Raw genomic sequence first — 15,979 nt, 5'->3', positions numbered from 1 at the left:
TCAGGCAGGATCGGGACTGCAGGACGCTGCTCAGCACCTCCGACTGACCCTCGCTGCCGGCTCTGCTGTCACATGCCCCAGGCGGACAAACAGCACTTATCATGGAGAAGACTGGGAAGCCACAGGTGGGAATCTGGAGGATGGAGAGCATGGAGGATGGTACCTCTCCTCTTCCCAGGAAGGTTTCAAAGTCCATGCATCGTACCCACTGTGGAGAGGTTCTGCCAGACAGGGCAGTTTCCAAAGGCCAAGGACTCCTGCTGCCAGCGCACCTCCCCATTCCTCTCTTCCACACCCCAAGAGCTGGAGATGCCCTCACAAGACCTGCTGGGTCATCTCCTGTGGCCACAGGACCCAGAGCAAAGCAGCCAGGATCACTGGAGCTGCCAACCGGGAGCACTCTGCTCTCCCTAGACCAGAGTATGGACCATATGGTGCCTACTGCATAAAAACATGAAGTATTTTATAACAGCAGACACAAAAGCCAATTCTGATCTAAATTAAACAGGTATAAATCCCCAGAAAGTCCAGTGCTGACATCAATGTTTTTTCCTTTCCCCCCGCTTTGGCTAAGAAAGGATTACACAGGTTTAAGCACAGATTAGACTCTGCTTCTGAGCTCCAGATATGTGGAACGTACAGACAGTCCAAGGCTTCAGAAACACATAACTAATAGGCAATAAGAAACAATTTTCTAGCAGCAAGTTGCCCAATTATCTGTCCATCGAAGAGATGTTACAATGCCCAACACGATAGCACTTTAAAACAGAAACCACTTCCTCCTGCTTATCCGCATGGGGAAAAAAAATAGTTTCATTTGCCTCATATACTAGAGGAGATTTTTTTTTTTCCTCACAGATGTGTGCAAAAGACAAAGTGCCTTAATATTCTTGTGGTAAAGAGAAAGCAATAGCAGAAATGAGAGATAAGCACCCAAAGTATCAAGTCAAAATGTAGATGTGTAATGATCCCAAACACACTGCCGTTTCCATCCCTGCCAACAGGCACCTAAAGAGGATGCCGGCATCTGAAGGTCACACTTTCAACACAGGCAGGCAATCAAAATTCAGGTGTATTTCTGGAGAAGCCTGAGGACAAAACCATTATCAGCCTGCTCAACTAATTGGGACATTTGGAAATCAGCCTGCTAATTAAAAAAATACCATTGGAAAGCCTTGCTATCTCTGCATCCCATTCACAAGACTTCTACAAATCTCATGCAGTGCAGACAAAACCCACAAGCATCCCCTTGTCTCCAACACCTACACCAGGAGTCTGACCACCACAACTGACGGGGAAAACATGAATGCTTTTAAGGCTTGAGGAGCTCCAGCCACTTCTCAACCAGGACTCAAGCCACCTGCAGGCCCGACTTTACATCTCAACCAGAATGAATCCGAATTAGTTTTATTTCCGCCTGCGGTGGGTAAGTGTGGGTCTGTGAGCTGCAAGCCTCTGGCACAGCAGTTTGCCCCTCTATCTAACCTGGGCTCACTTGGAAGGTGAGGTCTGGAGCTGATGACCACCTTCAGCTTTGGCTCATCTCCATACAGCCTTTTCCGCCAGGTCAGGGTTGCTCTCCTCCCCACATCTCCACCACCAGCGACTGCCCCAGAAACTGTTACATGGATCAAAAGCATCCCAAAACATTTTCCGTCAAACTCAGAAAAAATGCTTATTAGACAACAAAAAAAACCAGCTGATCTGTACCAGAGCATCTCCACATCACTGGAAGCGAAGGGTGACGGGGGTTATCTCTGCCATCAGTGACCATTTAGTCCTGATAGAGATAAATCCCCAAACCTCTGCCTCCAACAAGAAATCAGGATTTCAAGGAAGACCTAATTCCTCTCCTCTCAAGCTGCAGTGCCACAAAAGCAATGGGTATGCTCAAACAAGCAGCATTTCTTCAAAAAGAAAACACTTCTGTGAAAGTAAACCAAACTAAACTACCCAGAACTGCACCATTAGCAACGCGCATCAACGACGAGATTATTTTTTTCTCTAAAACTTCAAACTTCATTAAATGGTTCTTAATTCTTCCCAAAGGCCAACGGAAAGGGAAAATGAGCCAATAGAGGAACCACATATATTGCTATTGAACAGCAATCTGTTGTTTTAATCAAATGCTGCCTATTAACTGCAAGTTGATTACAGCCATGGGATAAAGCATCAAAGTGATCTGTGGGCCTGAAAGCACGCGTTGTTACAGCACTTGGTGCATGGAGACGCTTGATGGCATTGTCAACAGCCCTCTGCAGTAGCTGTTGAAACACAGATGTAGGTGTTCAAAGTCTCACTGTACAACAACACTCCCTCAGGAACTCCAATACTTATAAAAATAAATCAAAAAATGCTCCTAAATCATTATAGAAAACAGATATGGCCCATTTTTTAAATATACTGAAGACCGAAGAGACTCATATAAAAGAATCCTATGAACGGTTCAGAAGAGAGAGTGCCCATGAGCTGCCTCCTCAGCCAGTACTCATGGTGAAGCTCTCACCAGCGGTCACACGCTTGTCAAGGACACCTCTCCATCAACAAGCAAACCCTGCCCCAGCCTGCTTCCTCTGCTGGGCAGAGCATCGTGTCCTGCTGGAGCGATGGCCACCTTCCACACGGGAACAGTGCAGTGGGACAAGCCCTACCACTGTTCTCCATCAGATAAGACCAGCCTTAACGCGTGTCCCAGCTCCAGCTTTGCTCTCCCCAGGTCAGATGGGAAAGCAGGTTTTCCCTCTGCATTTGCACAGACAGTACCCAGAGCATGAAAAGGACTTTTCCGTCTTCGGGGACACTGCTTGTTTCACCAGCCCTAAAGATCCTGTCATCTAAACACGTACAAGAGCTTATTTAGATGGAGAAAGCACACAGTCACCACACGGCCTCAGGGATATATATATCTCTATCTCCCCTAACCGTGAGCACTGCAGGTTGTATCTTTTATAGTAGGTGATGAAAAGATGTTAACGAGTCACCAAGATGGGGTTTGCCCTGGAGCGCTGGTGATTTTTATTGGGCCATCTGGGCTTTACTGCAGCGCAAACAGCATTACTGATGATTGCTATTAACAACATTATAATCATTAACAAAAAATAGTACAGTGCTCAGATTTCAGGTGTCGTCTGACCTCCTGCTGCACAGCCCAGGCTTTCTGAAGGTTAGGCCAGGATTTAGAGGAGAGTCTGCCCAAAATCCATCAGTGGGGAGAGTGTGGTGCCTCTAAGTACCCAGCATCCGCCCTCCTGAGCGCAGAGGCTGCAGTCACACCACAAATGTCATTTTTTTCTGCATGGAAATGACCTCAGTCAGCAGCTGACAGCCCTGATGCCTGAGTCAAACCCCACCTTCCCCTTCCCATGGGACAAAACTCAATCAACAACCTCATTCACAGGTATACGTGGTTAGGAGACTATACCGTCTTTTAAAGTCTGCTCCATTTCTCTACAAGAGGTGAATCCATGACATCCTTGCACTTGAGCAGAACATAGCACGTAGGGGATGCGCATCCAGTTGCCAAAACCCAAAAAATGGAAAATAGAACCACGTAAAGAAGCGCATTTCTGTTACAGTACGTATAGAGATGCTCATTACCTAGACAACACGTTTGCAGTGTGCTACCAGGCACACCGAGGGAGTCAGGAGCTTCAGCTGATAGGGACTGGCACAGCTCCACTGCTTCCCAGTGAAGCCAAGACAACGTGAAGACAGCTGCGGACTGAGTCCAAAATATGAAGCCACAAAAAAGCTTCCTTTAAAGTATTGAACATATACTCACTTCTGGCTTCCATGACTGCTTTTTCAGCTCTCTCTCCATTCAAAGCATCATCACCCAGCCTTCAAGCAGGATTATTTTCCTTTTCAATCGGACTTTGACTCAACAGCAAATCTAATTAACTGACCTAATGGACTAGAGCTGTGGACTGAAAAAAAAATTGAAAAACAACTCCCACAAAACAGACAACAGAAAGAACCACCACTGCAGCCGAGAAAAAAACCAACAAGTAAAAACAAAAAAATAGAGAAAAAAGTAGGTCTTAAGCTCCTGCTTTTAGAGGTGCAAAATAACAAAGAGATCCTCACATTGTGAGGTACCGCTTGTCCATGCTGGTGACCATTTCTCTTCACTGCCTTTTAACAGACAATGCTAAAGCCCTTTATAATCCTTTAAGCCGCACAACCCCTAACATCCCAAGAAGGCAGCTCTACGGGGAATACCACCGTCCCCATCCCAGAACTTCAGCCAAGCTGCACGTTGATACTTATTCAAACCTCATAGGTGCACACAAAAAAGAAACTGGTGCTGCAGTCCCTCTTGGGGACACACTTCCACCAATATCTCCATCACTTTGAACGTGGCTCAGCATCTTCACCACCACTACATCCCCGGAACCACCTCAGCCCCGTGACACCGCAGATGCCTGTGCAGAAGTACTGATTCAAAGGTCCTTGTGACAAGATGGGCTCTGGTTGCTCCGACAGTGGGAGGCAGTGCAGGCACTGGACCAGCAGGGGTTTGTAAACACAAGAACACCACCAAAACCTCTGGGCTCCAGCTATATATAGGCCATACTAACCACGTCTCTCAAACAGCAGAGTCACGACCACAGCAAAAGCAGCAAGCCCAACGATGCCCACAGCAATGCCGTGCCTGACCCACACGTCACTCTTCACTCCGAGAGCAGCTAAGAAAACCTGGCCCCACTGCTCTTCCAAAAAGCTCTGCCTGCTGCTCCACAGCTCTGCCCTTCTGGCCTGGGATTATTTATTGCAACATTCAAAGCAAGCAACATGTCACTTAGAAAGTGAAGAACCACTTAAAAGGCACGCCACTGAAACCTGACTGCATTACGTATGATCATAAATCAGCTAACTTTCCACCGACTTCGTTGAGAATACATCCATTTGCATGGAAAAGAATAATCAGACACCCACTCATTAACACTAACTTCATCAGCTCTGGTGAGGAGCAGTGTATTCCCTTCACCTTTCTGACTGCATAGAGCCGTTACTCTGTTTGCCTTTTCTTCTTCTATTAGAAAAAAGGGGCAAACAAAGAAAAGAGTATTTCACGCTGTCATGAGATCACCCGATGGAAGCTTCCAAGCACATATTCATCACTGCACATGCAAGATACAGTAAGGGTGATGTGCATGCAAAGCAGTGATTAATTATAGACTTTTCACTAAGGAAATTTCTGAGCATGAAGGGTAAAATTTAAATTGCTGATCGGTATCACTTTTGTTATAACATGTTTGGAAATAAACGAATGGGTTGGAATTGGGCTCGTTGTACCAGTTTTGACACCTGTATCTGCCATTTCAGAAATAAAATTTTATAATACTTCAAAATATGTTCTTTCAGATGCAGATTTCTTTCTCTTCATTGAAAGGTGGTGAGTAATGGGTGGAAAGTTGCCCAAAAAAGGTGTTTGTGAAGCATGAGAGATCAGTGTTGCAGAAGAGCATGGGTTCAACTCCTCCTCCTCCACCCTTGCTCCTCCAGAGGGGAAGAAGATCTGATCCTGGTCCTGCTGGTGCCCCAAGCTCTACAGCATGTACAGCCTGGGTGAAACCACGGCATGGAAGGCAACCCCACCACTTCCTAAGGGTTCCTGCAGCCCTGTCCCAGCCCATTGGCCACTGGCCACAGCGGTCTGCACCAGAAGGTCTTCTGTAAGGTCCACAGCTTCAGTTCAGCCCAACTGGTGCCGCCCAGCTCACAGGCGAGAGCACAGCTGGGAGCCCATCCCTGCGCTTTGCTACACCTGCTCCAAGGAGTACACCCAACTACCAATTTCGATTGAAGCTTTCATGCCTAGAGAACAAAACCAGGAGATTCAGAAATCGTTTAAAAATAAAAATTCCTATCACAGCCACACACCTCCGGCACTGACAAAGCTCCTGAGTGAGGTTAGTGAGGTTAGGACTCCTCCCGGCCCACAGACCACCTCAGCAGTGCCTCGCAGGGCTTGGCACCAAGTCCCAGCCATGTAAGAATAAAGGCAGGAACAAACCTGCTTACAGAACAGGTGATGCCAGTGTCAACACCTATAGCTGCATAATATCACCGGCAAATTATGTCAAGCACCACAAGTTCTCTCTGCCAGTGTTTGGGCCCTGAGATCGTTCAACACTTCCCTCTCATTCTTGTGATTTTTTATTTTTTGCCTAAGTCAGTTATCACTGAGAAATGCCATTAATCCCCCTTCTCCTCTGCACAAGAGCATTTCCAGTGGCGCCAATGAAGCACAGGACCAACCTAGGCTGCTCCAGCCATCAGGTGGCAATGCTGGGGAAGGCTTCTGCAGAGGAGAGAGTGCTAGTTAAGCTTCCCTGGAGTCTCCAGAGATGGTCACCCCTTGCAGAGAGGCTACTGGGACAGACACCGTCCTACATACGCTCATCTGCACACCTGTAAGTGCTCCTTTGTTCACCCCAGAGGCAACCACAACGGTGCCAAGTCAGTAGCACCACCACGTTTACCTGTGAATACTAGACTGGCATTCTCCAGTTCTTCCTGTGGAACCTTGAAGCTGAAGGACTCATTGTAGAAGGGATCTATAGTCCCCTTCATGCAGGAAGTCTTCTTGGTTTTTGTTAATTTTAATCCATGAACAAGCTGAATTTTCACAAAGGGATCTGACAAAAAAAAACAAACCACAAAACACAGGCTCTGCATTACAGGCATCATTAGAGGGGACCCCAGTTGATGAAGATTGGGCATCGCAGGGACGGACCATGCTGGAATATAGTATTTGGAAACCAGTGGGACTTGTACCACCATGTCACTCCTCGAGGATCTGCAGTGGAGACAAAGGCAGCTGGATGAAAAACACTCCCTGCCAAAACCACAATTAATGACAGCCCTGGTGGAGGCCGAGCATACTGCTCTCTGCGGGAAATGCCAGTACTCTGGCAACAGCAGCGTCTGGAGCAGCGAACACAGGAAAAACACCTGAGGATATACGCATAAAACAATTACTAGCAAGTAATTGTTTACACTCAGAAATGCAGGAAGCAATGCATGGATGCTGGAAAAACCTCCCACCACCCACAGAACAACTAGATAGCACAAACGAAACCCCTGCAACACTAAGACTAGGGCAGCGCACACAGCATCTGCAGAAGGCGGCGCAAGCCCAAACAGGTGCCTTACAGCACAGGGTACTTTACAAGCTCCTAGTTCCTCATCTCACCCCGGTTCAGAGATGTTTACCTTAATTATGGCAAAGGCATTCACACCCTTCATTTTATCTCAGGGTAAGTGCTCCAAATACTGTTTGATATATATCTAAAATTAATATCCAGAGCCCTGTATTAACAGGAACCGGGCATCCAAATCCCTGAGTCCCCCACAAATTTCAGCCTCAACACTCATCTGCTTTAAAAGCACGCAGAAACTGTCCATGAGTACTGTGAGAAATTCACTGCCCTTTACCTGAACCTTGGCTCATATCTGTCTGAAGAAGCTGTTTTGCTCTAATGATGTCCACGTTCAGTCTTCCTGCGCTGGGTAGGTAGTTTAGTGACAACAGCAGCTCTCCCAGCTCCACTTCGTTCTGCAGAGTAAAGGGAATGTGGAAAATTAGAACAGAGCTCAGAGAAGAAGGGAAGACCAGGAAGAGAAATTAAATAAATCCCATTTGTCCAAGTGCTTGAAAAACAAGTTTTAGTCATGCTCTGAATTGCAAGCAAGAACCATCTGGTGGTACTTCATGCCAAGTAGAAACAAGAAAGAGTACTATCCCCAGGTAAAGATCAGTCTTTAATTGCTGACCCTTCACCAGCTTTTCAGCAGCGATGCAAAGAGGATCTATAACAAAGCCTGAATACAAGGTCAGTAGTTTCTACCTACTCCGTTTTGAATGGTTCCAGGTGTTTCTGATCTTACCAACCTCACACTAATGTACAAACACAGAAACAATGGAGAAGACATCCTCTTCCCTCCCCATCCGCCAGGGAACACACCAGCCACCCGGGAAGTTCAGGCACGAGATGGCTAATGCATTCCTGGACCACAGGAAGACAATTCTGAGGAGACATTCCCTCAGCATTCAGCCTTGTTCTACCAGGAGACCCCGGCGCAGCTTAACTGTGCCCATGCTGTTCATCAGGCTGTACCACGGCCATAGCTGCACATCAATATAGCTGTTCTGTCATTATTTCTTCTCCTTTTAACTAATGATGCTTAAAACTAATAATTAAAAAAAAAAAATTAAAAAAAGAGCTGGAGAACTGACATCATTGCTTCTCAGACGCGACAGCTTAAAATAACCTCTCAACCTCGGCATGACCTGGCTCTGAAATGCTGTAGACACGAAACACACACAGCACAACTCTGGAGACTGAAGAGACACCATCCGGCGCAGACAGGGCATCGATCCCCTTGCCCCGTCTCGGGCCCACGCTGGAGCGCAGAGCCAGGCCTTCATCCCCAACAGCCAAGCAGTTCAAAACCAAGCTGAGATCAGGCTGTCACAGCCCATCCCCAGAAGGAAAAGGAGCTGCTGTGGTACAGCAATCGCAACAAAAGGCTTAAATGTTTGTAATGACATCCCAAATATTAGATTACAGAAATGGGAGACTAAAGGACGGGGTAGACTGAGACAGAGCCGCAGCCTGAAGCGCCCCGAAGAACCAGGCTCATCAGCAGATGGGCCGGCACACGAGGAACCCATCCCGGCACAGCTACCAAAGGCTCCGGGTGAACTGAGGCGAGGAGAGCCGGGAAACCCAACCAGTCCACGAATATTCCCCCTGTAACTGTTATTCACTGAAGTCAGAAGACAGACCACCATCAGCTTTAATGAGTCTCAGATCAGGCCTTATTTCTCAAATCTCAACAGCACCTTCTGTCCCCCAACGCTTGTCAAGCATGCCCAGATTTCTAATATTTTAAGGGAAGGAACACACAATCCAACACACGGAGGCCACGGCAGGATGGGTGTGCTCCAACACAGCAAGAAAGCAGCAGCCCTGTTGTAGGCAGAGCAGCAGCAGTGTTTGTAGCAATAACAAAAGGCGTTTTCAGACGGAAACCCGGATCCCCAGATAGCTCCCCTCCCCGTACAAGTGACTCAGCCTTTTCAAGGCACTTAACTCAAACAATGAACTGCCTCTGATCTTATAAATCCATTATTGCTAGCTTAGCCACAAGGATCTAGGAAATATGCTTCAAATGCTGCCACAGTGCCCGAGGGGACACGGAGTGCTCGGAGAAAGCAGAGCCGTGGCCAGCAGCCACGTTTCTCCCTGGCACATCGCACCGGCACTGCCCCCATCGCGCCCTGCTGCATCACTGCTCGCTGTTAGCAACAAGCAAGGAATTAACAGGTTGCTCCAAGAAGCCTGAGGTACAAGGTGTGCCTCCTCAGGTTTTAGTTGGCCACGCTTTCCACAACCAGCTCACACCATGGTGCGTCTCTGCTGATGTGACAGTCGAGTTAATAAGACACCCGGCGGTACAGTTTGTGTCGGAGATAAGGATGGGGATGCAGGCAGAACTGTGGCTCCAGGGACTAAATGGCTCAGCGGGCAAAACTGTGATAACTGAGAGCACAGTTAGGTCCACCGTGAGATGGAGAAACGGGACCTTTCTTCTAATGGGTCAGGCAGAAGACTTTGCTCAGGGAGGGATGATTGGCCACGGACATACCGTGGTGGCCCAGGGCTGCCCAGGGTGCTCCTCCAGCCCGGCGACTCGCTGAGCCTGCATCATGGGAACACGCTGGTTTGTCGTAACCATTGACCCCCATGCCCATTACCTTGTTTACCTGCACCTTCATCAGCAACAGCGTTAATACACATCCTTTGGGGGGACTGCAGGCACAGAACCACGGCTTTTGTTGTGTCATGCATTAGAGACTCCCCAAACTGGCAGAGCGGCCGAGGAGAGGAGATGGATGCTTATGCATGAGAGGGGTCAGCAGCACACTGTTCACTGCAAGGAACGGAAGTGCCCGAGTTCTACTTTTCCGAGGTCTTTTCATCAGGAAACTAAAATGCTGTTGGTTTCACACTGTGTATTTTGCTCACACAACACAGTGTGCACCACCATCATTGTAGTTGTCATTATTATGCTGATGACACACTGATTTTTTTCTGAGATCCCAGATGACCCTGGAAAAGCAATTTCCTGTTTGATGAGGTGCCGGAGTGACACTAAGTCTGGGATGTCTGAGGCTGTCCTCAGCCCTGATTAACATTTCACTCCCGGCTGTTCCTCTCCGCAGCTGTATTTGTACACAGTCCTTGTCTGGACGGGCAGCCTTGGGCTCGCCCGTGATCCAGAACCTTCTGCAGTTACCGTTTGGGTTGAACCAGACACACGTAAGAAGTGTCTTGTCTTTTCTGTTATCTCTGAAACACAAACAGGCCACCTCAAGGAAAGGGGAGTCTTTAATTAATGCCATTTGCACATCTTCTTTGGATCAGAGCAATTCTTCCCTCACAGCCCCCCCCGGACAGTTTGCCGTGCATTGCTACACCACCAGCACAATTCTGCAGCTGAAACCTTCTCCGGATCCCGACAGGAACCAGAGCACATTACATCAGCACAGACATCTATGCAACGCTCCTAATGAAGTTTCAGATTGATTTTCCTCCTCAAGGTTATCTGTGATGGCACCTCCAGGCACATTACGAAACGGATGGGTTAGAACAGTTTGCTCTAACAGGCTTTCCACAGCATCCTGTGACACACAGCAATCATCTCGGGAAGGCTGAGCTATTAAGGACCAGAATCTGAAAAATAATATATACTTACCAATGGATAAGAGCAGTGTTATCTACGTAGCAGACACTGAGTAGATGTATGAGGAAGAGAGTCACAAAATCCCTTCTAAAACCTTACTGGCTTTGCATCAGTTTGGATGACAACGAGAAAACCTCTCCTGTGCAAAGACCTTTGGGAAGAAGTTTTCCTATGGAGAGGTTCTGCCCCCAACCCCCACCAACCCATCGTGGGGCTCCTCCTCAGCCAAAGCACCCCACAACTTGCTGGTGCTCCACAGAAAGGGCAAGGAGTGAGCAGCACAGAGGGGAAGGGATGAGGCCACCAAGATGACAGCTGGAAGGAGAAGAGACAGATAAGGATAAAGAAAAATTATCAAACAGTAAAATTTCTCAGTGCTGAAGCTTGAAAGACTGTAAAAGGAAAGAGGGAAAATCCACTGAAACAGATCTGGGGGGAAAAAAAAGACACAAAGAAAGATGGTAGAACGTCGTAAGCCAAAATACAACAAATACCAGGTTAAGAGCCAACAATGTTGTCATGACAGACAAGCGTGATCTCATCATCCAGCTTCCCATCACAGTTCCCTCAACTCCAGTGATCAGCCAGGGTGACGGCATCCTGCCCCCAGCCAGGCTTCGCCCAGGGCATCTCTCCCACCAGACAAAGAGCAACTGTTAATGAGTGAGCACAGCCCCACACAACCAATCCATGCTCATCATCAGTGATTCCGCATCATTCTTTCCATTAATTAAAGAAGAAAAGGAAAAGAGACTTTGACAGCATTCACTTTCACATTTAATTTCCCATGACTGTGCCGCGAACGTGGACCCCCTCCCACAGCGACGCACACGGCCTTCAGACAACGGCCGCACCAAGTCTCTGCCTGTCCAACGCTTTACACCTGTACCAGAATGGGTGCTGGTATTATTTTCAGTAATACACTGTGCTCCCAAACGCAAGGCATCATCCGCGTTCCCCAGGGCTGCAATGGATAAGCCAGGGCACAAGGGTGTCAAAAGCAAACTGGTACACCTACAACCCGTGTGCCGTAACCTCCTGGCTGCACGGCAGAATTCAACACAGCATCCAAGAGGAATGCTCTGTAATAGGTCATTACCTGAATTTCAAACTCCTTTCCCCCTTTTCCTTCCCAGGGAAGGCACCGTAAGAACAAGAGTGCAGTACTTGTCATAGGCTTATTCTTAGATGGGAATCAAAGATCGCCGAGAGCTGCCGCGGCAAAGCCACTTCATTTGTGGAGCACATACCACTTTGAACGTGAAACGCTGACAGCTCCTTAAACGACTGTCACTCTACTGCACTCACAGCACAAAGTTAAAACAGCAAGTCCAGTACATACTCCTTCCACTACAAAAATGGCTAATTTGTGGGGAGAGGGAATTTTATGCTATTTTCCCACCACAGACAGGCAATTTATTTTTTTTTTTTTTAGTTTTTTTTCAGAATGATCTCCAAGCTCTCATTACTGCTGGTCTAAAACATTTATTCCTGCCCACTCAAATCTGCCAAAAGAGAACTGAATCATATGTCAATAAAACTTGGGGCCCTGAACATGTGTTTCAGAATTAATCTTCACGGCAAAATGTGTGAATCCGAGCCCAGCTACAGCAAAGCCTGCCAACTTCATTCATGGTAATTAAGCAAAGCCACACACACTTAAGGGGATATTTAAGGAGCGCAGTGTTCCTATGGGGACTGGACTCAAGAGCTGCTCCACGAGCAGCTACTGAGCTTTAGAAACATATTAATTACCCTGAAAAAGAAAAAAAAAGACTCCCAGAACTACCAAGGATAAAGAATTTGGCAATACCTGCGCTGACATTTTCTACAAGGAGTAAGTCCTACTTAGTTACTGGCTCTGATGATACATTGGACGGCAGCTCCCCTGCGCCTCCACGCTGGACTCCATCCCACAAAGTGCTCAATGCATAATCCAAAATAAGAAAAACCACTTATGCACAGGCACAGTCTTTTGCCTGAAGCTTAGCATCAAGTGGTTCATTGCACCAGTTTCTCAAGACTGAGAGGACAGCACACTGCTCACCCATACTCGGGTCCTCCAATAACCCATTCCTGACATAACGAGCGCAGCAACGCTGCACAGCCCACCTCGTTACACACAAGGCTAAGTTCTCGGGCTGTCAGTTAACAAGCAACTCCGTGAAGTGGTAATGAAGATATTCTGTTATTAATGATGATGGGCTTTCAACCATTGAGGAGCTGTACATCCCCATCCACAGTCTTAAGGGGCTCATCTTGGTCCAGCTCACAGTGGGGTCAATGGTTGGCTGCAGAAGCTGGATCATGCCTTAGCCTAAGAGAAACCCAACCATCCCTGCCTACACCACCCATCCTAAAAGACTGCTGGCATCCCCTGTGTCTTTTAGCAGGGTTCACTCTTGCTGGCACAGTCCCGTATTGAGGTACCGACCCAGCTCTGGGCTTGATGGACTCAGCGTGATGGTGGGACAAGGACTCGGCACCCGATTTTCCCAGCATAGTCTATGGCAATGGCCTCCAGGTGGCTCCAGCAAGGGTAAAACAGACTTTCATCCTAGCCGAGAGTACTGAGACCATCATCTCTGCTCTTCTATGGCTCTTGCCCCACCCTACTCCCACTAGCACGAAGAGAAAAACTTTTCCACATCTCCTACCATCTGGATTCATCTTTCTCCATCCCTCCAGTTCAACATGTTTCTGTCTATAAATGCCAGTAAAAAAAAATTAATAAAAAAATCACTTATTTCTTGTCTTTCATCTTTACATATCAGGCCTATGACTGTGTATTTTCTCTCCCTCCTGTTACCGGTTTTCTAAGCACTTGCTTCAGCATTTTCTCCACCACGATCCCTGTTGCCGGGGGCTGCCGTCGCCAGCTGCCGCTCCATGTCGCAGCCTGGTAAATTTTCACCGACTAACAATCAGAATTGCCGAGTGGCAGCTTTGCTCTCCAGAATCCGAGGACACTTTCTGCAAAATAAATGCTATTGCACGTAGATTTCTTTGTCTCCGTCTATCATGAGCTCACAGCACAAAGTATACATCGGAACACTCGGGTTCAATCCAACAACAAATTGATAAAGGCTGTCTGTCCCTCAATTAATCAAGCACAAAAGCGAAAAGTATAAAAACAACTGTCAACATGTCAAATCTATCATTCCACAGGCAGAATCTTCCAACCTGCAATCACAAACACCTCACAAATTTCTATCACAAGCACCACTGTTATTGACAGACATTGAAATGCAGGTTTTTGAAGTAATAAGCTTTATTGTTTTACCTCTTCCAGGATTTATTTTAACCCTTTCATCAACGCGCTTAACTTCGATCAGTACTAAGAGAAAATACACCTTGTTGAATGAACTTTTAAGATCTTATCACTGAGAAAATATGGGAAGATAGTATCAAACATCCTCCCCGACAGCCCAGTACAAGCACTGTTACTGTCTTTCCAGTCTCAGCCTGGCAGCTAAGGCAAAAGGAACAGGACCAGAGCAAGGCACTTCACTAATCAAGCTGTGAAGGATTTTCTGCTTAAATTAAGTTTTGCCTTTATCTGCTCATATCTATCATACAGGAAAAGTCTTGTAAGGTTAGGCCTGCCCATTCAAAGGGAGTTTTCCCTTTCCCTCCTTTCTTTCGTATCAGAAATGCCGATTTCTGCATAAATAATTTATCTTGAACGCTGGTGAAGAAGACAGCACTGCTGAAAACAGCAGCAGCTTTGAGTGAAACTTTGGAGAGGGAGGGAGGAAGGGCTGGCTCCGAGCTTGGCACACGAAGGCAGAGATGATCTCGTCTAATCAAGGTCTGGATTAGCTGTGGAATGAATCCATGATACTAATAAGAGATACATAATACAGAGAAGTATTTATCATGCAAAAAGTGCTGGGAGGGGGTAAGGCTGCCACGTGTGAACCACGGGAGGATAATGTGATGCAAAGAGGAGAGCTCCATCCTCGGAAACACAATGCAGAGCCCATCACGAACCACAAATACAAAACAAAAAATAGTAAATCGTTGCAGGCATTTTTAAATAAACGTCTGAGGGGAAACGTCCAGGCAGTAAACTGAGCCCAGGAATATCTGTCCTTGTTAATCTTGCTTATAAGCCACCTCGTAACAGAGCTGTCCTCTCACCCCTCACTGCCACTCCATCAAGCCAAGCAGATCTCGCTGACATACAGACACGTCCTGCGTAAAGACACATCCCGGGATCCCACAACGCTGACTTGGGCACAACTTTGAAAACTTCCCCTCCTGCATGAACAGTGTTCAGACTACTCCTGTAACACCCCTACTACAGCACATCCAGTGAGCTCTCTTGCCGTTATCGGGGGTCTTGATGCCCCTCACGCACTGCAGAAGGTCTGAGCAAGAGGGAAAAGCACGCGGCGAGGGGCAGAGCAGAGTCAGAGACCCAGTGGCTTCACACCTAAATAACTGCAGGGTGGATTTTACTTCCACAAGAGGCTGATCGCTCCAAATCAAACTGTTCAGACCCACATCATAAATCAGAAGGGAAGTCAACAATTACTGTTCTTCCTGTCTAATACCTCAGGCTACGCCACCCTTTCATGAACTCATAAAAATCGAAGAAAATGTGAATCGTCCAAGTTCACAGAGTGTTTCAACCCAGCAAAGGCTCTAAAACTTAGAAACTGCAATCCCAGAGCTGGAAAGGAACTGGGACAGGCAGCCCTGTTATACCAACCTCAGCACTTAGTACTCTTGTCCTTAGCACTAAGGTTCGAGATGCTGCTCACGCCACACTCTTAGCTCGGCTTTTTATGAGGTCCCATGCCTCTAGCTATGCGGGTGATGCTGCAAGTAACAAAACTGGCAGCTATCCGCTGCTCCTGGCTGCAAAGCTCAGACTTTCCCACTAAACAGCTCTTTCTCTGGCTGGCGAGGAAGTGGCACGGACCAGGGCCCACTCCTGAGAACAGACGTGGAAGCACACAGATCCTCTGCACCCTCTCTTCCCACCCCACTGGACGGCTGAAAACGCATGCTCAAATTTGCATCATGCCTCTTACATCAGTCAAAATCTACGGGAAGCTCATTTCCTCCAGGGACAGGATGAAAAGGAATCTACCACTACGTTGCAATTTTCTTGCTCATGCACTCTGCCCTAAGTCTGTAGGTATTTTGCCTTCCATACGCTTTCATAGAATCACTAGGTTGGAAGGGACCTACCGGGTCATTGAGTCCAACC

General features: G+C 47.3%; 1 protein-coding gene across 3 annotated transcripts in view; it reads right to left on the bottom strand.

Annotated features, from left to right (window-relative positions):
* Positions 1-15,979, bottom strand: part of SYT17 (synaptotagmin 17) — a 35,626-nt gene that overhangs the window by 8,707 nt on the left and 10,940 nt on the right. For all 3 annotated transcript variants that reach the window (XM_054080718.1, XM_054080717.1, XM_054080719.1), the window contains exons 6-7: positions 7,444-7,564; positions 6,489-6,644 (exon numbers count right to left, since the gene is read on the bottom strand). In XM_054080718.1, the coding sequence (XP_053936693.1) occupies positions 6,489-6,644; positions 7,444-7,564 (277 nt within the window). The remainder of the gene's footprint in view (positions 1-6,488; positions 6,645-7,443; positions 7,565-15,979) is intronic.

This window comes from Cuculus canorus, chromosome 15, assembly GCF_017976375.1.
Source record: "Cuculus canorus isolate bCucCan1 chromosome 15, bCucCan1.pri, whole genome shotgun sequence".
Classification (NCBI taxonomy): Eukaryota; Metazoa; Chordata; class Aves; order Cuculiformes; family Cuculidae; genus Cuculus; species Cuculus canorus.
Note: the sequence above shows the minus strand (reverse complement) of the source record. Positions and strands in the feature narration are given on the sequence as shown.